The sequence below is a fragment of the Corapipo altera genome, unplaced genomic scaffold (genome assembly GCF_003945725.1).
Source record: "Corapipo altera isolate COAL_440 unplaced genomic scaffold, ASM394572v1 49, whole genome shotgun sequence".
NCBI lineage: Eukaryota > Metazoa > Chordata > Aves > Passeriformes > Pipridae > Corapipo > Corapipo altera.
The window spans coordinates 14,088,457-14,113,463 of NW_020884879.1; the positions used below are offsets into that span (position 1 = coordinate 14,088,457).

Sequence of the window (25,007 nt, forward strand, 5' to 3'; positions counted from 1 at the left end):
CTCGGTGGAGACACAGGAGGGCGGCTGCCCTTCCCCACCGCCTCAGAAACACAGAATGAATTAGCTTGGAAAAGGCCTCTGAGATCACCGAGTCCAACCTACGACCGAACACCACCGTGTCACTGAGTGCCACATCCCGTCTTTTCTTAAACACCTCCAGGGACGGTGACTCTTTCCACCTCCTCAGGTAGCCCATTCCAAAGTTTAACCATCCTCTCTGTGAAGAAATTCCTCCCAGTGTCCAAACTAAACCTCTCCTGGCACAGCTTGAGGCCACGTCCTCTCATCCTGTTTATTAGCTGCCTGGCAAAAGATCCCGACCCCCAGGTGGCTATAACCTCCTCCCAGGTAGGTGTGGAGAGCAGTGAAGTCAGCCCCGACCCTCCAAGGGAGGACCAGGCCCGCCCTCCCTCCAGTGACGCGCCCCGAACCCCGCCCCTATCGGATGGCTCCCGGTCACGTGACCTCGCGCGCTTTCCCCCGCCCTTGCCGAGTATTTCTCCTCGCGGCGCAGCGCGCGCCAAGTCCCACCTCCCGCGGGCACGGGCGCGGCCACGATTGGCCAGGGCGGCGCCGAGCCGGCCGCGGATTGGCTGGCGGGGGCGGCTCGCGACCGGCCGCGCGAGCAGCGGTGAGGCGGCGCGGCGGCGGTGGCGGGTGAGGTGCGCGCGGGGGGGGGCCCGGGGCTCCCCTTCCCATGGGAACTCTCCTTGGCGCGCGGCCGGTCCCGGGCTGGGGAGGGGTGCGGAGGGGGGAAGAGGGGAGCCGCGGCAGCGGTGCCGCTCGGCTGGCGGAAGGTACAGGCCGCTGTCCGCAGGCAGGGCCATACCGCCTCCCGCCGGGAGCGTGGCGGCGCCCGGGACTCGTCCCGGCAGGGCAGGGCAGGTGCCAGGCCGTGGGAGCGGCTCGGGGTGCCGGGATCGAAGCGGTCGTGCCTGCAGGCGAACTGCTGCGATAGGGGTGACAGGTCACAAGGAAGAGTGTAAACAAAAGATAATCTGGGGAAGTTTGAGGGAGGATTTTTAAGGAGGCTGTAAAATACGGAGTTGATGTATGAAGAGAAAATGAGGGAGTCTGGTGCTTTTATTTCCCTTTTCTGTAAACTTGCGCTGCTTGCTTTGTACACCTTTAGTGATGCTGCTGCTGCGCTCAGGTTCTTCTGCAGTGGTCATAAATAAGTAACTTGCTGGATGCTTGTTTTCATTTTGTTTAACAAGCTGTTGAAATTCCAAATATTGAGTGTGAGTAGATTTTGAACGCTGAAATCAACCGTAGTGCATTGACCTGTGCCTGACAGCGTCAGCAGGACTTCATTAACATTATTTACATGCTGTCCTCAGGCAGCTGTAGGGCTCTGCAGCTCTTGTGAAGGCAAGACTTACAAAGACTAAATGAAAAGGAATTGCATCTTCTGATCCCCACTGCTTTTTAGCTAGTTGATAAGGAAAAAATGAAGGCAGCTGAGTTATCTGCACATCATCTCTAGAAGTTCTAGTTAGTTGTGGCTGAATCCAAATAACTTGCTTCCTAGGGGTCACTAGCTAAAATATGATTACTGTGTGTAGGAATTCAACATTGTTATAAAGAGAGATTTACAGGGGGAAAATTGGGTGTTTAAAATGCTTTTTTTCAGACAAACACGCCCTTTTGTTAATAAGATTTGCATGGTGGTGTTTCTCAAAGCTGTGGCAGAAAGAATGGTGTTCACAGCGATTACCAGGGAGGTCTGTCTGTCTGGCAGGGAAGTGTAGGTGTGTGGTTGTGTCTGTATCAGGTAATGCCCCATGGTTCGTGGCGAAGGGTTTCAGTTACCTCTCAGTGGTATCACAGTGCACTGTGCAGGTATGATCTCTGCTGAGCAAAGGCTTTTCATTAAACTGGTGCTGAAACGTGGATTTTTTTTTTTTTTATCCTCTGTCCTTAGTTGACAAGATAGGTTAACCTGAGTGAGATGTGATGAATACAGTTTTGCACTCTCAGGTATATATGATGGGGTTATATTTTCAAGAAACCTTTAGCAAGTTCTGTTGCAAGTATGTATCATTTTCAATTCCTGCTTTAGATTTCACGCTGGTACTAGTTTAGATAAGCCCTTGATTGTCTCTGCAGTATTCACTGACTTTTGTCTGTCTCTGCATATCTTTCCAAACAGGTGTTTCTGGAAGTACTTGGGTGCTTCGTTATTTGTGGCTTCCACACCAAAAATTAGACCTCTGTTTTTGGCTATGTGACCTCCTCTGACAAACACATGCTTAAATAACTTGTAGCTGGTCTGTGTCAGTTTGGGAAAGGATCTGGTCCTTTATCAGAGGATTGCTCCTGCCCCTTTGGCTGTTGCTGTGATAATGTTTTGTTGGCTTAATCTTTCTTTGTTACTTTTTTAATATGTTTCCTTATGGTTATAATTTCATTAGATGAGCTTGGTTCATGTGTCAGTCTAAAAGACTGGGGAGATATGCTTGCCCTAGTTCTTGCTGAAATAATGAGGAGCCTGATCCTTTTGTGTTTGATTTTTTTTTTTTTTGGTGGTGGTGGTATTCCTTTGAACCCATGCTTCTTTGAAAATTTGGTACTTATTTATGTTATACCCTTTCAATTTAGAGACTAGACCTTTAATTTTTCAGATTTCATGCCCGTGTTTATTTTTTTTAAAGCTGATCTGCTCCATCAGGCCCATTAAGTCATTCTCTTTTATTTTTGTGTGGATATTGAGTGAATGAGAGAAACTTCCTTCAGTAGGAAAAATATGAATATCATATTTCTTTTTAAGAGTGAGAACTTATGCTTTGAAAGGGACTTGGACAAATATGGAAAATATACGTAGAAGAGTTTCAATTTGGAAGCAGTTGCATTTGATTTCTCTTTCTTTTCATCTTTCATGTGTAGAACTCACTAGAAAGTTCTTATGTACTGAATGTTCTTATTTACTGAATGTATGTGTACAGACTCCAAAGCCTTTATATTTATTTAATGAACATTTTGTAATTTAAAAGTGGTATTATCTCTCAGCTTTGTAGACTTGATATTTGATATGACAGTATTGAATGAAACCTGCAAAAGTGATTGGGAAGAGTCGGGGCAAAAGAGAGCTCGAGGAGGCTAAAATGAGAATCCCTACACTTGGAAATGAAGACCTCCTAATTTCTAAACAAGGGAATTCCTGCATGTTTCCATATCAGAAAGAAAGTTCTTCAGCATTGCTAATTTTTGGGGTTTATTTAAATGAACTCGTGAAATTCCAATCCCTTTGTGCTTCCTGCAGTGAAATGTAATTCTTTGTGCTGTTGTTCTTTGAATCTCTTGATAATCTTGTCTGTGACTGCTGCTCATGCTTGTAATAATTTTGCTGAGGCAGAGCAGAAGGACCAATTTTTACAGCAATATTATTGTTACTCAGGGCTCTTTATTGTAGTAATTGAGTTGTGGAAATTTGGGGGGAATTCAACTTCTGCTGTTTTTTAGTGTAGGTAGCACCAAGAAAACAGATGATAAATACCACAAAGGTCAGTGTTTTAGAAGAGGTATTATTAGTAAAAGCATTAACATTTAACTCCTGCTTCTGAAATTGGCACGTATACAGAGCAGGAGAGAAAAATTTCCCAACAGTTTCATTCTTGCTGTCCAGCAGTTTCTTTTGGAATGAACTCTGTCTGTTCTTGGCACATAAACCAATTATGAAATATCTAAGTTTGGTGAAGAAAGGTGTCTGAATATAGTCTGAAAGAAATGAGTAGGAAGTTTGCCCCGGGGATAATTCTGCAGAACTAATAATTTTATAAAAATATCAAGCTGATTTACTTAGAAGCCTTTTCCTTTTAGATAACAGATTAGCTGGAGGTTGTTCAAACATGGTGGTTTTCTTTAGTACCATAAACTATGGAAACAAATTCAGGAACCGGGTGGTACTCTGCACCCTTACAGACTGATTTCAGTCGCTTTCTGCTGCAAAAGCAGGCAGGTCATTCACATCAGCAAGGCATTGATGACCCCAGTCTTAGGTACTTGAAGTATTTAGGCTACAGAGTTAAAAATTACTTATAAAGTGAGCTATAAATATTCATTTTACTGAACTAATTCTTTTGTTCACTGCATGCTCTTTTGTGCTCGGTCATCAAAGTCTTGGAACCTGGAATTATCAAAGGTCACCTTAATGTTTTAGGGCAGGATAGGTGTTTGGGACTATTTCCAATGCTTTGTGTCATCATACTCCTTTTATTCCTGGATCTTTTGGATTTCGTTGAACAAGTTTCTAAAATTCGTCAGTAATATTTCAGAAATCACTTTGGCTGGTTTCTGTACTTTGCAAGGTAAAATTCTCTAAATACTGGATGTTTATAACTTTTCAGAGCTATCTATAAACCATTCCACTATCTGTCTGTCTTTTCTACCACCCTCAAGTTAAAACACTGAGTATACTGACTATTCATATCTCTCATTGCTTTCTTTCCTCACTTGTTACGTTGTGGCTGTGTCTCTTGTTTCTTACTGCCAATACATGTGTAGGGCTTCTTTTATGTCTGTAAGCTGGAACTCATTTTGTACCTTGGCCTTTTTTAGCTTACTACTTCCTATTTATACTATTGTGTCATCCTCATATTATGCTACCTTTTTTCTACATCTGGTTTATGCCTTTAGTGGGTTGTTTTGTCAGTTTTTTTGTTGGTCCTTTACCTATTTGCCTTTAAATTTCTTAAATTCATGGAAACTTTCTAAAACTCCTCTGATTTTCTCAGAGGAAGTTCTAACACTCTCTTTTTACTTCTGTTTGAATTGTTTCTGTTATTAAAGACTGGGGTTTCTCAGTTGATCAGAAACAAAATAATACCTTTTCTTCACTTCCTGAAACAACACCTGCCTCTGACTTTGTCTGGGGATTTTTAAACTGATAACCTGGCTATCTGTTGAAAGAGCAATGTATCAGGATACAGTCATTCCTTTTAGTCCTTTCACTTGCCTTTCTCAGCCCAGCCCTGCCTTGCAGTTGCTCAGGAGTACTCTACCTTTTCTTCTCTTTTGTTTGAGTGTCTTGACACAGCTTCCGTTTTCCTTCTCTTTGATTTCCACACTGCATGTTCAACAAGTCTAGACTTTGAAGTGAGGTGGAGCCTATCACATGTATCATGCTTTTGGATCAGGTTTCCCCTTTTTAAAGGAGCATTCCTGTCTCTCCTATGTCACTGCATGTCTACAGTGCCACATATGATGCCATATCTAATGTGGGGCACATAGAAAGAGTTGTGTTCTTCCTGTTTTAAGAACACAGCAGGTGCAATGTGATCAAAGATCCACACAGTCCATATGGTAGATTGTCTAAGGGAAGAATAACAGATGCCTAAAGGAATAATAGATCAAGTAGATGGTCATGCTTCCCTAACAGACCTCTCCAGAGTTCCATAAAGAAGTCCCTGTCTTATTTATTTATGATGAATGACTGTAGCTTGTATTCATGGCTGTTTGGTAGGTAGCCCATTATTCTTCCCTTTTGTTTTTCTTATAACAATTGCAATTTCCATTCTAATCTCGTGATGTAGATTAGTAGTTTCTTCCTAGTTTATTCAGAAACAAAAGAAAATTCTGTTGGGAAATGTATTTTATTATCTGTGGAGACGAGACACTTAATATCAACTTTTTTTTTAAGCCTGTCTAAAAAAAGATAACCGTAGAATTGCATTGTTTCTGCCAAGTTTCCACGAGAAGTAGGTTATTACTAAGGAACCACAAACTGTTGAAAAAAAATGTGTGATGGAAGCAGTGATGGTTTAACTGTAGGGCTTGTGGGCAGTTTCAAACAGCACAGGTTTTCCATCTCCTGGCTTTCAAACTTCCCGAGTACCGGTTCCTTGCTGTTACACTGCTTTAGTCATCACTGTCTGGGTTCAGAGTGGCTTCAGCAATGCTGTTGTTCATACTACAGATATGTTGCTCAGGGTGGTTCAACAGAGTGTTGTTTCCAGCCTGATACACAAAACAAAGGTAAACCTAAATCTATGGCTTCCTTTTCTGGTTTTGGTGGATACACTTCTCGGTGACATCCAAGTTATGACTGGTGTTGAACACAGTTAAAGGAAAATTAAACTATTTTCACTAAAGGAGCAATAAAACCATCTTGATTTAAGTGAATGGGAGTGTATATAAATAGACAAAATTTGAAATCTGTCCAGCTTTATAAACTGCTTGAATATTTTCAATTCCCACACTACAGTATTTCCTGTCATTTTCTTGCCTTAGTCATTTTTCCACGTTTCCTTGCTCTCTTTAGTTGTTGAAAAAAAAAGAATAAACAACAACACTGTCAGAGAATGTGAATCAAGAGAGGTGGTCAGCTTTCTGCAGTCAGTTCCTGCATAGAAATGAGTTTTAGATATGCTATGGGGCTTGAATCGTAGTGCTGATCTGCACCTGCAGGTGTTCCATAGGGCTTGATGCTCACTTGGAGTTTTTGAACACCATCATCTGTCCAAGCTCAAGTGAGCAATCATTTCCCCAGCTTTTTAAATGTTCACTTTACAATGGTTTGATTTCTTTCCAGTACCCAAAGGGGGCTACAAGAGAGCTGGAGAGGGACTTTTACAAGGGCATGTAGTGATAGGACAAGGGGCTTTAAACTGAAAGAGATCAGGTTTGGATTAGATACGTAGTGCTGCGAGGGTGGTGAGGCACTGGAACAGGTTGCCCACAGAAGCTGTGGATGCCCCATTCCTGGAAGTGTTCAAGGCCAGGTTGGATAGGGCCCTGAGCCATCTGGTCTGGTGGAAGTTGTCCCTGCCCATTGCAGGAGTGTTGGAAAGAGATGATTTTTAAGGTCCCTTCCAACACAGACCATTCTAGGATTCCATAAAAATGACCCTACTAAAAAGTTTTTGTTACCTGTATTGAGTAAATAAATGCCTTCTGAATGCCTTTGCTTTCCATTACGAGGAATTGGTGTCATCTAATATGTCTTGTTTTCACTGTTTCTAAAGCTTGATTTTTTTAGGAATACATGTAGCAGTTTACTTCTGTGTGTGTTCCACAACATGCATCTAAAATTCTTGTGTCTCATTTCAGAACTACTATGGAACCTTGGCAGCCCTGTAGATCTGGAAGGCTTAAATCCAAGTTTGGAAAGGCCTTTTCCATTCCAGATGATTTGCTGGCTGAAGCGCTTAATTAGGATGGCATTTGAACAAGTTGGATTGAAGATGGAGTCAGTAAGTATTTCAAACTTCCTTTATGTTTTCAGAAAATCAGGTGTAGAAAGCACTTCATGTATTTTAGTTTGTGCTTGTCAGTTGTAGCAGAACACTCAGTACTGATTCTGCATTGCTGAAAAATCATGAAGTTTACAACTTGGACACTGAAGTATTGAGTAATGTATGTGTTAAAAGAACTGTGCAGTTCCTTCTAGCTCTAATAACAAACTGTTTACTTTGTAAACACTGCTTTTCATGCTGGACTTCCATGTGTGTTTTGAAGCTGAAGGAGAACTTTCAGTGATAAAAAAAAATGTTTCTTGCTCTTACCTTGGAGATATGAAAAGCCCCATGAAACTGAGGTGATTATAATTGTGCTATATTTACCTATTCCTGAAAGTGTTAAAATACATGAGAGCAAGATGGCTGTGTTCTGCACTGGCTGAACAAAGGAATGTGCCTGCATAGCTCTCCTCTTGGAGGAAAGTGTGTATGTAGTTTTCTTTGAATGCTCAGCAGAGAGAGAGAGCTGCTATACATGAAGTGCTTTGTCGCTGGGACCTTTAGGAAACGATTTTGAGTACAAGTGTTGGCCTCAGTGCAGTAATCTCTGTAAGTTGTTAAAATATTTTAATGTTTTAACAGTGGGGAAATCCTTAACAGCTATGTGCAGTACTTACTCTGTATTATTGTGCTAGAACCTTTTATCAGTCTTGGGAATCTGTGGATAGCAAAGTGTTTATACATACCAAATTAGAATTGCCCACAAGAATCTGTATTTTGGGATTTTATTTGAACTTTGATCTGAGATTTTTATATAACTTTGAAAATTCAAAGTATAGGAATATGTAACATTACCATGGGTGTTGCTGCATAATTCAGCAATTTCAGCCTAAACAGGGAGAGGGTTAGAGTTTTTAGTCTGTTTCTCCTCATTCTCTACTTATATCAAGCTTGTGATAATACAGTTACATTTCCAAATGTCAGCTGTTCTGGACAGCAGCAAAACACTGATGCAATAAGGGTGTATGACTAAGTAATATTTTGCAGACTTGCTCTGCCAGTGCTTCAAGACAACAAGAAGCTGTGTGAACTTGGTTAGAGCAGTGCTGAGACTGTGGAGCTGAGCTGAGCAGTGCACTGACTTTACTTGCATACCTTGTGGCACAGTTTGCATGAAAATATTGTCCTGGCACATCTTGAATTACCAAAACTGGGTCATTCAAAGTTTTGGTGCACCAGGCCACTGTGGTTGAAGAGCCCTGAGGGCATTTGGGCACCAAATATTTTTAAATATCTGGGTGCTAGTCAACATCTTGTCTGTGGTCTGAGCAATCTCTGAACAAGTTTTGCCACTTGTTTAAAATGCACTACACTTATGTTGCTAAGACAGCATGTAGTCTGGGCTCTCTTGCTGTTGTGGAAATACTTCTGTAATTAATTAAGCCTTCCCTTGACTGGTATTATTTTTTCCAGTGCCACATCACTTTGAGTCTATCTCCAACACTTTTGCTTCAAACACCAGAATCAGTTGTATTACTGTGGTACTGTTTGTCAGTGACTTTTTCTTGAAGGCTACTGATCTACCTGCTGTTTGCTCAGACACAAACAAACAATCATGTGATAGTCACAAACGTGAGGTCTTTGTTGGGGCAACCAAAGTACAGAATCAATACTCTGCATTGAAACATTTGTGTTCAAACTTAGCAGAGTATTAAGCAACAGAATGTATGTTTCATAGACTGAAAAAAAATAGATCTGAGTGGATTCATGGCAAAGTTGTAGCCCTGATGTGAGGATATAGCATAGCATATGTGCAGTACACATTTATTTTGTCAACACTTTTACATTCTCTTAAAGCCAGAGGAAGGAAAGATACTTGTTTAGAAATAGGCAAAATGTCTGTGTAAAGTTTCTGAGATAATCTGGGGATAAATACCAGGAAGCATAAAGTTTTCTTTTTAATAGAACCTTCAACATCTAAGACTAGTGATCCTTGCTTAGCATATCTGCTGTGTGTAGTTTAGCTGTGTGTCGAGTAACTCCCACAGCTGTACTACAGTGCAATGCAGGCAATATTGCTGTGCCAGATGAGGGTTGTTTCAGTATTAATAGCCTGGACTTTATCTAAGTGTTTGTTGTCAGGCAACCTTCTCACAGGATGTTGAGTTTGCTTGAAGCTATGAGCCTTTAAAATGTCTCAGTGGTATATTCATATTTACAGCCATAAGTAAACACTAGCCAATTTTTTTAATTACCATACAGTGTTCAAATTGTTTACTAACAATGTACCCTGTGTTAGAGTCTTCTCATTATTCTTTTTCTTCTTTACATTGTTTTTGTTGCCTTTCCCTGTGCTGAAATCTTTCATACTTGGTGCTTTTTGCTTTTATTCTGGTTCATTTTGTAGTATTCTCCTAGGATTAAAGTCCCATTTTATTTCATTTTGTGCAATTATGGTAAATAATAGAGCAAATATTAAAAACAACAAAAGAAAGCAAATTTAATCCCCGTTGAAACAATGTGGAGGAAAGCTAAACTGCAGTAGAAACAGTTCTGATGAAGTAAGGTGTGTTGAGGTGCCATGGGTAGTTTTCTATAGATGAATGTTTGGGTGGGGTTTTTTAGGACAAAGTTTCTTTCTTACAAAATTTCATTTTCTTTTCCCCTTTTTACTTTCCTTTGCTTTTTAGTTTCACAGTTACACTTTCATGTTTCTTATAGTTTAGTTATTTCTATTAAGACTGGTAGACACTATTCTTGTTTCAGAACAGCTCTTAATTAAAAAAGAAAAGAGATATTTTGGGACATGTAGAATTACATAACTTTATGGAGTTTTCAATGATTGAGTGTCTTTTCTTGAAATCCCATAAAAAGAGCTGTCTGACCTGATGTAAGTTCTTTGTTGTCTTGAAAATCAACAAATTATGTTTATGAAGATGCTTCCAACTCTTGAATTCTTCTGTGTTACCTGATTTATTGCTTTGAGTGCAAACATAATGCAAAGGCTGTCTTGACCTTAAGTAGCCATAGCTATATTGTAATGACATGAAGAAATCTTGTATCAATTCAGGTATGGGATGTAAGGAGTTCACTGATACAGATTTCAGTGTATATACATTGTATTCCATTCTAGCATGAAAGGAATAACTAAATACAGTTAGCACAAGCATAGTATTGAAGGATAAGGGAGAACTATTACAATATGATATAAAAATCCATTCCCTAACAGCTGGCTTCTTTTTTCTTCCCCATCCAGGTGCTTTGGTCAAGCAAGCCTTATGGTTCATCTCGAAGTATTGTAAGAAAAATTGGTACTAACCTCTCTCTTATACAGTGTCCAAGAGTTCAGTTTCAGGTAGGTGTTCTCAACAGTTTAGAATATGTGTTTCACTATACTGATAAAGGTATTTGCTCCTGACTAGAAGGTTTGTAAAAGCAGAATATGATAAACTAGACATAGGAGAGTTAGCCTACTTCAGCTCTTCCTGCTTCCAGTTCAACTGAATTGAAAAAGAAAACATTCATAAAAGAGAAAATTTTTTTGAAACTTATTTCTATAAACAGTACTTACAAGCTAGGCTTAAGAGGCATGTAAAGATGAACAGTGTTAACAATATTTGGGAAAATGAACAACTTTATCAGAAAATAAGACATTAGTAACAAGATAACATGAATACTCTGTTTGCTTTTGTTTAAAATACAAGGCTGTGTAGGTGAAAGGGGAGGGTAAAGAGCAAGGGTAAAAAACTTAAGGAAGAGAAAACCCATGCTTTTTATGATGAGTCTTTCAGGAACAGATGGGAAAGTGGAAGCTGTTACACATGATCTCTTCAACTCTGTGTGTGTGTTAGGGGGGTAGGGGGTGGGTATAGAACTGGAAAAATTTAGTACTTGAAACTCGAGTTGGGAGGAATGTTTCATGGGCTGAGCAAGGGCAGGAAGCATAAAGATGAATGGAGGGAATCATCTACCACACTAAGATGAAGTAATTTCCACACAGCTAATTTTTCAGTGTTTAAATTAATTTCTTTATCCTAAATGAAATGTAAGAGCAATATTTAGGCTTGAAATTACACTAGCAAAACTAGATAGTTAAGATTACCATAGAAGCCTTGTTGGTGTCATAGTAAAAGCCATGCTAACATTTTGCCTCTCTTACATAAGTACATTGAGAAACAGGGGGTAGGAGGGGCAGCTGTCTCACATTTATAGTGGTTTGGTGAAACTTGAAAAATAAAGGGGGGGATGGGAATTCGTGCAAGTGAGAAGGAGAACAAATGGAGTGCTGCATTTAAACTTCTGAAGTAGCAGTAGTAGTAGTTTTGCCAGCAATAGGGCTGCCTGTGCCTCGGATTTGAAAGGAAGTGAAGTCCTCCTATAATGTGTCTGATTTGCTGTACTGTAAAGGCTGTACAAGGGAAGATGATGCTCATTTGCAGACAGTTTGCCAAATACTGCCTTCTCTTAATATGGTACATAAAAAAGACATTACTGGTTAATGTCCTTGCAAAGAACAGTAAGATATATATTTGGTGAAGCTGTTCCTGAATATTTTTAGTGTTTAAACAAACAAAGAAATAAATACATATACATGTTTTGCTCTGAATTCTGTTAAATATAACATTTGCCTTTTTTACCTCTTAAAGAGACATTCAGTCAGCTTTGCATGCACACTAAGTACAAGCATTCACCTTCTATTTGATGAAAGGAAAGGATCCTAAAAATATAAGTACAGTTGTCAGAGTTGATTTAGTTAGAAAAAGGAATTTCAAAATTTGAGCCTTAAAGCACATTAAAACTTACATGATTTGTGGAGACATTAAACTATTTTAATATATAAACTGTTGAACATGTAACTGTGATGCTAACATCTGTTTTTTGTGTCTTTATCTCAGCATTAAGATTCTGTAGTGAAGTTCAATCCTGATCTTGATCGTTTTCATGCTGTTGCAACTGATGCTTTCCTATAGCTGTCTCTTCCTCTTTCTTTCTTGCCAGCTTTAGCTATTTTATGAAAGGACCATGCACTGAACCTTACTGTAAGTCACTTTATTTGAAAAAACAAATCAAATCTTACTTGCCTCATCTCAGGGTGCATGTATGTAATCACTGTTTCTAACTCCAGAGCAGCAAACTGTCCTCAAGTCTTCATTCTCTTTACGATAAATGGATGAAAGATACTGAATGAATATCTCTGTAATGTTCATACTTATCTTCTCGTGTGCGTTTGTTCAGCTGGTCTGGAAAAAAAAGAGTGGTAGCTTAACATTTTGATGTTTGGGGTCTGCTGACTGTTCTGTCTGTCTCTATGGATCTTGCCACACTAAACATTTAAATTAATTGCTAAATGCTGCTTAAGTATTCGGTAAGAGGCGGTAGACCTTACCTTACTACTCTAAATGGTTGATACAGTTCTTTTGTATGTCATATTTTTTAGGTTTATCTGTAGTCTTTAGGAAAAATAAACTTACCAGTATAGCCTAGGTAGATTCAATCAAACCTACAGGAGCGTCCCTGAAGATAGTATCCTTCAGCTACAGTATCTCTGTTTTAGTCCCACGCTTCTCCTGTCTGTCTGATGGATACCTGATAACTCAGTAAAGTCTCCTAAGGAATTGGTGTGCATGCAGCAAACATCTGGATTGACTGGGCTAATTTGAAAAATCATAGCAAGTTCATCTTACTTGAAGAAATATTTCCAAATGTGTAATACATAACTGTATTATTAATTTGAAACTAGAGGGTTTTACTCTGTCCTTAAAAGCATAAAAGTATTTGTTCTACTTTGCTCTTTCTGGAGCAAACAAAAGGTGGGGATCCTGCCCTGCCTCATCCCCAAGCGGCGTTTCCGTAGTGTAGTGGTTATCACGTTCGCCTAACACGCGAAAGGTCCCCGGTTCGAAACCGGGCGGAAACACTGGCGAGGCTGACTCTCTCTGGGAGTTGGGCTCAATGATTCTTTATGCATCCGTTCCAACTCAAGATATATCCTATGATTCCAACTCAAGATATATCCTATGATTCCAACTCAAGATATATCCTATGATTCCGTGACAGTCAAAACAGCTCAGTGTGTGTGTAGTGCTCAGACATTCCTGCTGGGTCTGAAACCCCCGGGCGTGTGTGTTTGTGTGTCTGTGTGTGCAGCCTACGAGCACACTACAATCGGCAAAAAAAGCCTGTGCAGGACGAAGTGGGGGAAGCAAGTATGTAGATTGCAGAGAAAGAAAAGCAGCCTACTTCACTGGTTCTTTAGGTTCCTGCCATCCAGTAGAACTGGGACTCTGTTTTCAGCGCTCTGTTCTCTGGATCAGGTGCTGGCAGAGCAGTTGTCAGAGTTTTCTTCGGCTGGAATTGACTGGAGGAATAGGATAGTCACAGAGTTGTTTACGGGCAGGTGATGGTTTCTAAGAGATGCATGTTGGCTTTTAACCTTTAAATTAAAAATCTTGCATTAACTTAAATTCAAAATCTACTGCTGTGGAAAGCTTTGTTGTTTTTAGGGATAGAGGAAAGAAACATCTGTATATGGGGTAACAAGCATATACTGCTTACATATAAATATGAATAAAAAAGTAAGAAGAAACTTGTATCATAATATAACAGAAGGGTTGCTCCTAAATGTTGAATTAGAAGTTATTTATCTCACAATTCAGGAAATCTGGCAGTGATAAATGTATTTCCTTACTGTTGATTTATAAAATTATATTTGATTCAAGTATGTGTAGTGCCTTTATTTAAATTTGGCTTCAGTCTTCAAATGGTAATAGTTCCTCATGTGGCCATTACTGTCAGGAAAATCTGTATCACCTGCAAGAAGTGGCTGATGTATTACAGATTTTTTAAATTGCCATTAACATTAATACAAATGCTGCAGTCATGAAAATTTCAATTTATTTTTAAAAAGAAAAAAGCCAAGGACACCTCAAACAGCAAAAATCCTAACATGCAATATAGTATTCTCTAGACTGTTTCAAAGAGAGGCAGACTGTAATGGTATTAGGCACAACTGTTAATGTGATAAACATATTACCATCTGTGCTGATGCTACCTGGAAAAAACCCTGTTGTTTCCAAATGATCTGATGGTGCCAATACACACTCCTGGGAGCTGTGATAAAGGCTCACATACAAGTTGTGAGAGTGTGAGGTGAAGATGACTAATCTCAATTTCTAAAGCTGTTTGTGACAACTCCTGGGGAAAAAACAGCCCCAGTTCCACAACTTCTTTCTTCCTGGGACTTGTGTCTTTAGGCTACAACTAAAGTGTGTGTGGATGTTCTTGAGAAATGATTTCACCACATCCAGACTGCAGTCCTGCTGTGATGGGTCTGCTACAAATTCAGATTAATGCCAACCAACATTTTATAGTTGCTTCTACATAGTAGTTTGCCCTTACAGAGGGGATTTGCCTTGAAAATTGACCTAAGTGCTAATGGGCTGGATCCAAGCTGCCTTCACAGACTGATACCTACTACCACCGCCTCTGTCAGTATTCCCAGCTCTTGGCCACTGTTAGCCTTAGGCAGCACTTCGAACAGCTGCAACAACTGGTGCAGATTTGGCTGTGGATTTGTGTGTAGTGTTGGGTTAACAGTTGGGCTTGATGATCTTAGAGGGCTTTTCCAACCCTAACAATTCTGTGATTCTATATAACACAAGAAAAGAGGGGATGTGGTTGTGTTGGAGATAGGTAACTCAAGGTGACAGACTGAGCAGAAGAAATTACTGAAAATTGGTTCAGTAGCTTTTATCAGCTGAGATACTGAGCCCAGGCTGCTCAGGAGTCCAGTGACTGTGTACACATGCCCTCGTCTAACCCAGGGAAGCAGCATTTCAAAATAGATTTGAAACCATTTTGTTGAGTTGTGGCTATGGAGCAGGTACTGATGGTCTGAGCAATTTTTCAAATCTCAGTTTATGTCACTTAGCTGGAAGTCTAAGAAAGGTTCCGATCTCTGGAGCCTTGCTCACCTTTGGCTTCAAACAGCTGTAAAGCTAATGGCCAGAACCATGCTGGGAAATGGTCAGTTTGTTTGGCATGTTGTAAATAGGATTGTTAGCAAATAGTGTATAATGTTATGATTGCATCCTACCTCTCACTCAGGCTTTGTGATTACTGAGCTAGTAGAAATGGCTTTTTTGCCTGGTTTTGGTGTTTGTTCATTTGCTTGCTTTTCCTGTGCAATGTACATACTTCTTGAACAGAAATTCTGGAAGTTGTAGGGAAAGGGAAGCTTCAACAAAATTTCACTTTCAAAATAATACGAAATCAGAGCAAAAGACTTAAGAAGTACTGGTAGCCTTAGTGTCTTTTTTAATGACTGGTCATGAATGTAATTTTAAAACATACTATTTGAGTTAATATAGCAAACTATGTGAGAGTGTTGATGTTTGTTTGTCTTTAAGGTAACAATTTGCCTTGGATTTTTAGTGTTCAGTAGTTCATGTGATAGTACCTGACCCTCTGTAAGGCGTTCAGCAGACTAGATTGAATAGTTTGAAGTCAGTGAAATGGTTCTAGACCAAGGCCAGGACAGAAATAAGTGTGCTAAGGCTACAGATGTGTTTGTGCATGTATGTGTTAATAGTGACATGTAGCCTCAGTAGAAGTATTGAATAAAATAGCTGTGGCATGGGCTGGGAATGACTCTAAGGCCTTCAATCTTGTCTTTAAAATTTAGCTTATTTCTCATGTCACGGAAGGAAACCGTCCTGCTCAACTTAGAGAAGATGCAGTGGCCTCCTTTGCAGATGTGGGCTGGGTTGCTGAAGAAGAAGGAGAAGTCTTTACAAGGCTCAGGTATGTTTCTCAGATCTTATCTCTGAAATCCTGAACTGAGATGAAGAAACCTCACTTCTCTCCGATGAGAAGCTGTTGTGCATTGCAATTAACTGAGGGCACTCGAATGCTGGGAGAAGAGAGAGGGAAGAGCCAGAGGTAGGGTCTTGAAAAGAAATAGTAGAAATTAGACTAACAGGATTGTGAAAGAAGGACTGGTTTGAAAAGATATGGGACATTGGCTTTATACAAGGAAGACTGTGGGTTTTATTCATTTATGTATTGCAAAGAGTTCCATGCAGTAGCTTCAAGCATCCTTCTCCCCACAAAGATGTCTGCTGTGGTATGACAATTGCTAACACTGGTTTTCCTGTTCTGAGATCCAGGGCAGTACTACACAGCTTCCTCATTAGCAGCAATGGTCATTTTGACAATCCAGTAATTAGCACACTGTTTTTCACCTTTCTAGTTAAGTCTCTGCAGTCTGTTAAGTACATAACGAAAACTGGCAGGGAAGCATGTGAGCACATGTGTCCAGAATGGTGGGATAGGTACTGTTGTGTTGGACCAAGGGTTCTACACAGCACTGTCACTGCATGAAACAGGTTGGCTGAAGGGATGAAGTTCTCTGTTCCATCCTACTCAAATTGCTGCTCAGATTAGCCTGGAACAGAGGTACAGTTCTGTAGTGCAGAGGAGCTTTTTGTTTTAAATAAACTAACCTTCCAGAGAAGGGCAGAGATTGTTGGCTTCAGAGATTACTGGAGGATACTGTTCTTAATTTGAAAGCATGATATAGGTAAGTAATGACTTAGATGCCCTCCAACATGACTTGTTACAGTGAAGCTTTGCATAACAAACATTCTGGCACTGCCCACATTAATTTCACAAACTCAGAGGGGAGTCACAGAAATCAACACTTGTTTGGGAAACACTATTTGTGAAGTCTATTTGATACAAAGGAAATTAACTGCCCAATACTACTTTTGTTTACACAGAAACATTTCGTTTAAGGATTGAACTGTAAAGTTATTATGTTTAATGGAGACAACAGGGAGAATAGCTCTTTGGTGCTTCAAAAAACCTATTACAAAAGATGTAGGACTTGCATATTTGCTGAAGCGTCTGCCTGGGAAGCAGGGAAGGGGGACAGATGGATGTGGGATGGGACTAAAATAATCCTGCAGATATATAGTGACCTTAAGGCAAACAGCTTATAATGGAGCATGTAAGTGAATTACTTAGCAAATAGGAGTATTTCAATGTGCCCTGTTTATTATGTCTGTGCACAGTATCACTAGTGGAGCTAGTATGCATTAGGTGTTTTCCAGGCTTTTGAAATTCTGTTTCGACAAGATCACATAGGTGTTATCGTTAAATATTTATTCATGGTATAATTCAGTAAACAGTCTTGCAGGCATCGTTTTTCTTCTGTGAATGCAGTTTTGTAGAGGAAGCAACTCAGTGACGAATCATTTTTCCCTTACTCCTAGTCAGAGCAGTAATGACAACTCAGGCATAGTATTTTTCCACAGCGTTAGGTTCCAATCAAGACATTTCCTTAAAACACTTAAACCTGCCTTCTAGAAACTTTAAAGGAGCAGAATAGCTTAAAAAGAAAGGATATTTTCTGCTCAGAGCAGTAATAAAGAGCAAAGTGACCACTTGCTCCCTCCACCTTAGGGAGAGCAGGGAGGTGGCTGCTGTAGGAAGTATCCTGTTCTCAGCTTTAGTTGCACTCTATTCCTGTCTAGGTAACAACACCTAAATTTTATCATCCTTGATAACATTCAATTTTCCTTGAACAAATTTCTGCAAGTTGTGCTGATGTTTTCTGTCAGTGTCATGGAAGACTCAAATCTGTATCTACTCCTGGTTTGAGGTGGGAGTTCATTCTACCCTTAAATCTTGGCTCTTGCTTTAGGTGTAGCACAACTGCAGATTTAACGTGATGAGCATCCACAGCAGCTTAATCCATGTGTCCAGAGGGATGGGGCACTTGGGCTGTATTAATCTGGAGCCTCTCTACACATTTCAAAAAGTCCTATCACCAGCCCCTGTTCTTACTCTCATGTTTGAATAAACAATGGAATCCTGACACGCCTGAGAAGTTTTGGGATTGAAGTTAAGGAGGATTGAGGTATGACCACCAAGTAATGTGGTCATATTTTACAGTTTTAACGTTTATGATAATTTGTTGTCATCAATCCCTATCAATTCTACTTATAGTACCATTAATAGTTTGTATTGGGAGGTACCTTTAAAAGCCCTCTAGTCCAAGCCCCCTGCAATGAGCAGGAACATCTTCAACTCAGTCAGGTTACTCAGATATTGAGATAAACCATTTAACAATGTTGGTGTCTTTGTAAGGGCTTATGCGACTTACCTGAGCAGTTTTTCCATAATACCTCAGTGTTTAACATGGCTTGAGCTTGGGTGGGTAATAAAGGAAGGCAGCAGCGTTGCATTTTCTTGTGAGAAGAGGAAGGAAGGTCATGGACTCTTTAAAACTGTAAGACTTTTTTTTCTCTGTAGTTCTAATTATTATGTTAGGAAACTGGATACATGACCCTTGCCCATCTACTGATAAGCAGCCTCTGCATCACTGAGCTGTTTCACATACTCCGTATTTCCAACATTGCTAGACTTGGGGATTGTCCCCTCAGAAGTAAAAAAGTACAGAAAATACTCAGTGAAACTAATAAACTTCCTACTTTAAGTGAATCAACAAGTGACTGTTTGCAGCCCATGGGGGAAAATGGTGGCATTTGAGGGCAAAAAAAGATCTTAATTCCAATAAAATATACAATAGGTATGAAATAGAGAAATAGATTGGGGTGAGGGGGAATGTATTCCTTTTTTCTTCTGAAATGAAGGATTCTACAAAAAGCTGGCCTGGGGAAGAGAAGAAATACAGGTAGTGATGCAAACAGGAAGGATGAGAAGCTCTTATTTACCTTAAGCTACATAAGGTGTTGGTGGAAGTGATTTACGTAAAGAGATTTTTGAAGTCAGGTCTTCAGTTTGTATTCCTGGTTTGTAGGTAACGTTGCTTTAGCTTTTATCTATTACAAAGCCTTTAAAATAGCTTGTGATATTTTTGTTACAGATCAGAAGTTTGGTCACAAACAGCCCTGCCTCCCTCAGGGGAACTACATCATTCCAGGAGGTCTCCGTGTAGACAAGTGTCCTTACAAAACCCACAGGAAGAAGAACCAGCGCCCAGGAGCGCAGTGATGGCAAATGAAGAAGCACTGCAGAAGATCAGTGCTCTAGAAAATGAACTGGCCACTTTAAGAGCACAAATAGCCAAAATTGTAACCTTGCAAGAACAGCAGAACTTGACAGCAGGTATTAAATTTGCTGTACTTTTAGCAAAAATTAGTTAATTGATTTGTCCCTTTTATAATTAATACTGTGCTAATTCATTTTTGTGAGATACTGCAACACTGAGCACTTCTCCATATTGTTTTTGTTAGTTTGGTAGACAGCCGTGGCACGCTAACCAAAGGATGCAAAACAGGTCTTGAAGACAAGTGACCTGACAGATTTTCTGTATTTTCCAGTATTCCAAAAGTCCTCATGAGTCTGCCAGAGTTCTGAATCTGTGAATGAGAGAAGAAGTATTAAACAGCTTTCAGAGCAAAGCTCATGATAAACATGATGGCTTAAACCAAACTAAAAGAATGTAACTTAATTAATAGCACTGAAGTCTTTCCATTCAGTCATGAAATAAGCTCTCTGATATCATTAAGTATTCATACAAGATACTAATTATGCTTTTGGAATATGTAATATATGTAACAAGGAACAGAAAAGGCAATTAAGTGTTTACTGGAATCATCTCTGGGATCAGACACATTGTCCATATGGAACCAGAAGTAGTGCACCATTTCTGGCAGTAAACAGAATAATTCTTTTCCTGAATCTCTTTCTCCTCTTTCCCTCACCTCTGACTGCTTTCCAGTTTTAAGTCTTCAAAGATGAGTGGAAGATGGCCCTTGTCAACTGCAGATGACAGGCATTTGGTTTTAACTCCTTCCTAAAGTCACTTAGCAAGTACAGTTTTGCCTGTGTTTGTGTATAAAAATCATATTCTGATTCTCCAGATGCTCTTGTTTAGCTTTTGTCTGTGAACTGATAGTAGTTTATTTTTCTTGACCTGCTCATATTCAAAACTATGAAATAGTTTTAAGGATCACATAGTTTCACTCTTGGATTTTAATCGTGGGGGGGAACAGGGCTGTGTGAAATAACTAATAATTTATTTTTATTTTTTTCCCTTTACCTCTGTTTATTAGGGAAGATAAATTTTTATTTGATTTTATCATCTTTACCTCCCTCTTCTGGTAGAACGTGGTAATGACGCTGTGTCTTTGCCAGCATGGAAACAGAATAGACTCCTCTGTATTATCTGTATACATACCTTTACACACTTTATAACCCAAGCTTCAAAACTCTGATTTGATATGGTTTTCTTGATTTGTTTAAACGTGCATTTGAGCAGAGGTTCCTTCATTTATTACCTAAACTGTACAGGAAACTTGAAATCAAGATTATTGTGAGAATCTCAATCTTCAGCCAGATGAGATGATTAGGTAAAAATCCTTAACCTCGGAGAGCTGGTATGAGGTTCAACTTGGGCACTGTTTGAGCTCTGAAATTTATGTTTAAAAATCTTTTATGGTAATTTCATATTTGTGATGATAAGTAGGAAGAAACATTGCTCACATTTGGCAGATTGTGACTTCCAGCTCAGTACCTGCCTCTTACAAGAAAGTGAAATACTGGTAACAGTAGGAGTAGAACATGACCCTGAGATAAGCTCAGTTGGTTGGAGCACGGGCTAATAATGCCAAGGTTTGATGCCCATACAGACCCTTAACTTAAGAGTGGGACTCAATGATCCTTGTGGGCCCCTTCCAACTCAGAATATTCTGTGATTCTGTGATAACTAAAAGATGTCGTGACATCCATCCCACTGCAGTAGACATGAATGCCCCTAGAATTTGGACTAGAAATTTAAAGGGCGTTTCTCACTCTTCCAGAAGGAATTTTATGTGGCTTTTCAGCTTAGGTGGTTTAAGAATTAAGAAGTAATGTGACAATCTAAAGGTGGCAGAGGGGAGGCAATTGAAGTCATTACAGTGATGTTCTTACCTGGGCATTTGTGACATGTAAAGGGGAGTTCCAAGTAAACTGACGTGTAACACTCGTTTCATTTGTAGTTGGGTCAAGTCCACTTGCTCCAGCTGCTGTCCCTGTTGCACCTCCACCACCACCACCTCCTCCTCTGCCACCACCCCCTCCCTCGGGTCTGCAGCAGAGCAAGTCTGCCATTGATCTCATTAAAGAAAGGAAAAACAAAAAAACGAACTCTGGCCAGAGCGTGATGGAAAATGGGCCAAAGAAGTCTGAAGTACCAAACATGCTAGAAATCCTCAAAGACATGAACAGTGTGAAACTACGCTCGGTGAAAAGGTAATAAATGTAAATAAGTATCAATATACTAACATTTGCATTAATGATTTATGACTTGGAACTACCTCAAGGTGAGACAGTTGCTGATGGAACATCTGACAAACGGAATGCAAAAGCATTCACAAGTGGTTAAGTTTTGGACTGTGTTAATGCTTCTCATTTTCTTCTCTAGATCCTCAGAAGGTACAAAACCTAAAGTGGCTGACCCTGCAGATCCTGCAGCATTAATAGCAGAAGCTCTCAAAAAGAAATTTGCTCATCGATACCGAAATGACAGCCAAAGTGAAACAGAAAAAGTGATTCCAAAGACCGAAACAAAGACACAGACTGAGGTAGTGCTGGTGAGTACTGTGATTCTGAACACATGCTTGGATTAAATTATAGTTGTGAAAACAAAAGTATGTCTTCCTGCCAGCATATGCAGTTACCCACAAGTTAGCATCCCAATCCATAAAACCCTGTGAAGTACTGCTGATATGCCAGGAGTTGTGGCAGTCCTATGTGTTTAGTTTCAAATCTTAGGACTGTGTACTGTCTTGGCCCTAGGTTTAAAAAGTCCTGTTACAGTTTTGTAATTTTTATTTTTTAAACAAAAGTGTTTTCTGTTGCCTCAAGCATGTGATATTCTGAAAACTCGATTGCTAAGGGCTCATACTGGAATCAAATATGAACTGTGTTTGCCTGTTACTACCAACCTTAACTATTCAGACAGTGGAGGTGAAACTTTGAAGCAAGATCCTGAACCATGTCACCATTCCTAGGAATGCAGAAAGAAAATTGTTCATAATGCCTGCAGGATCTTGGTATAGGGAGTTTCTTGTAATAATTGGAAATGCTGAGTAAATAAAAGCAGTTTCTTAATAGTGTGAGTATGTTAAAGTGAAACTGTATTTAAAATCCACATCATGGCACCAGTTACTGACTTCTATTTCAGATGGATTTGAAACTGAACAGGTTTTTAAGCAGTGAATGTTCAAGATACAAGTTTATAGCGATGTACACTTACTTAAAAAACAAGCTGGTATAGATCAGTTTTGTTTGTAAGCAATACTTGAAGCCTTGTGCTATGGAACCCTTTATACATTTGAAAAAATGCAGATAAAACTCCAAAAGCTGGATCACCTCTGAATTGAGTTTTAAGGAAAATAACATTCCCAAGCCACAAATCTCAGGACTTTTGACTACTTCTGTAATGTTCAGGCTGTTCTTCACAACTAAAAGGCCAGATATTCCCTAGAATTAATCACTTCTTTCCCCAGCATCTCTGGGGCTTTAAAGAAAAGAACAGAAGTTGGCAATGTTTATTTAGACAGAGGTTTTTCATGACTTTCTACTTTCAAAATTTACAGTCCACATTTTGAGATTAAGGGTCAAGTCCTCAAGAGCTAAGGAAATTGCAGGGTTTTGTTAGATGATAGAGCATTTATTACCTTTAATGAGGTAATAAAATCTGTCCATCAGTTACTTACCAGTATGTACCTTCTTTCTTAGATCAAACTTGTATGATATCTTTGTGTGGTCATTCTGAAAAGGGCTTGCACAAAAAGGCAAAGTAGAGTAAGAACAGAAATACTGTAAAACTGGTGCTAGAGCAGTTGGTTGTCAACTTGTAAAGATAACTGCATCTGTCTTCTTTTCTTGCTGTGGCAGAGTGAGGTGTCACTAGTCAGAGCTGCTCCAGCAGGTCATCTGCCTCATCTGAGCAATTTCAGTCAACTGCTGACACAAGTTTTCCTTTACTTTGTGAAATCCACGGGCAGAGGAGCAGGATGATAGAGGAAATTAATCTCTGCCCAAGTTCTGCTTTTACTTACAACTTGGATGGACGGGAGTTCAGCAAGGTTTCTGTTGAAAGCAATCTGAACATGTTTCTGGTTTCCTTTTCAGTTTGGGCCGCACATGCTGAAGTCCACAGGAAAAATGAAGACTTTAATTGAAAAATCCTAGTGAATTCAGATCACTACACGAAAGACTGTTGAGCTCCTTTCTCCGAAATATTTTATGTTGCAAATAGCACTAGTACTGAGTGGTCTCTTTCTTACAGCACAGGAAGACTCAATGTGAAGTAGAAGTGAGGCACTAAACGTGGTTGTATGAGATTTGTCAAGGGGAATAAATTGGACCATTATACTCAGGTATTAATTTTGCAGTCAAGCCTGGCTTTCCACTCAGACTTACATGGTGGATTTAGTTTATTAACACTAAGTTATATATACAGCATTCTTTATGCATAACTGACCATCTTAAAAATCTGTGTACATGTTAATGATGATGGTGATACACCCTTAAGTTAATATCAGTTATTTGAGCTCTACCTGTAACTTGCACTACAATGTGTAATTTGATATTGAAATTTTCATGTTGAAGTCTTTCTTTTAAATTTAACTTAAGCAAAATTTTAGCCCAAAGAAAACCTGGAGGCATTTTGCTTCTTAGTGAAACAAAGGAAAAACTTGAATCTGCTGCAGAGTTCAGATAAATTTTAAGTAGTAGCACATTTTTGTGCAGGGCTGTTTGTTTCAAATGAGCTTGCAAGGCTAAGAGAGTAAAACCTGCTTACATTGTCCTGTGGCCATTATAAAGAGTGCAGGACAAGGGAGTAAATCGTGCTGTGGGAGCCTCTGTGAACAGGTAGTCCAGTGAATTTGAAATAGCCAGTAGAGAGCAGCAGAGTTAAATAGTAAGAGAATATGTGTTAATTAGAGTAGAAACAGTGTAGGTGAGAAAATAAAGGTACAAAGTACTGTGGGGTGCAAGTACATTGTTCACCTCTGCTGCTCTAAGGGATGTTTGTGGACACCTTTCTCCCCAGCTGCCAGAAATTTATCCAGGGACCCAAAACAGCTGGGGAGAAAGGTGTCCACAAACATCCCTTAGAGCAGCAGAGGTGAACAATGTACTTGCACCCCACAGTACTTTGTACCTTTATTTTCTCACCTACACTGTTTCTACTCTAATTAACACATATTCTCTTACTATTTAACTCTGCTGCTCTAAGGGATGTTTGTGGACACCTTTCTCCCCAGCTGTTTTGGGTCCCTGGATAAATTTCTGGCAGCTGGGACCTGCACACCCTCATGGTCCTGTGTTTGCTGGGAAGACATGGGATAAGCCATTGCACATAACCTGCTTTCCAAGGAAAGCCCTTCTGAGGCTTCCCCACAGCAATTATTTGCTGCCAGACCTGCACCAACCACCTCAGCTCATGGCTCCAGCCACAGATGTAGAAAAGGCTCAAGCTAAACATACAAAAAGGCTGTTCAGGAGCTCAGAGCTACAGCTTAGCTACGCTGTGAAATGAAGCCAAGCTTTGCTCTGACCACAGATGGGAGTAGAAAAGGCTGAGCCTGCTCTAAATTGATCCTGGCTCCTGGGACAAGTACAACTGTCTCTAGAAGCTTCTGTTTTCTAGGAAAAGACAAAAGCAGCACTACTTAATAAAGAGAACTGAATGACAAGGTTACTGGAGATGAAGCTTTGCTGCTTATAATTGGAATGTAGGCTGTACAATGGAGGAGTGGGTTTTCTGGGGTGGAACTTGAAATGGTGTTAATATGTACACAACGTAAC

General features: G+C 39.8%; 1 protein-coding gene and 1 non-coding gene across 5 annotated transcripts; both read left to right on the forward strand.

Annotated features, from left to right (window-relative positions):
• Positions 1-607: 607 nt before the first annotated feature.
• MTFR1 (mitochondrial fission regulator 1) lies at positions 608-23,790 on the forward strand. Of its 4 annotated transcripts, XM_027638466.1 has the most exons (9): positions 3,772-3,856; positions 4,183-4,307; positions 7,048-7,190; positions 10,432-10,530; positions 15,859-15,977; positions 19,066-19,307; positions 21,185-21,437; positions 21,610-21,778; positions 23,325-23,790. In XM_027638466.1, exons 1-9 carry the CDS (start codon positions 3,849-3,851, stop codon positions 23,382-23,384), a joined length of 1,218 nt encoding a protein of 405 aa, XP_027494267.1. In that variant the 5' UTR covers positions 3,772-3,848; the 3' UTR covers positions 23,385-23,790. The 4 variants fall into 4 exon arrangements, with proteins under 4 accessions (XP_027494269.1, XP_027494268.1, XP_027494270.1 ...); XM_027638468.1 differs by lacking the exons at positions 3,772-3,856; positions 4,183-4,307 and adding an exon at positions 608-631; XM_027638467.1 differs by lacking the exons at positions 3,772-3,856; positions 4,183-4,307 and adding an exon at positions 609-657.
• TRNAV-AAC lies at positions 13,020-13,092 on the forward strand. The gene has a single exon. It is a non-coding gene; the product is annotated as a tRNA-Val (tRNA).
• Positions 23,791-25,007: the final 1,217 nt, after the last annotated feature.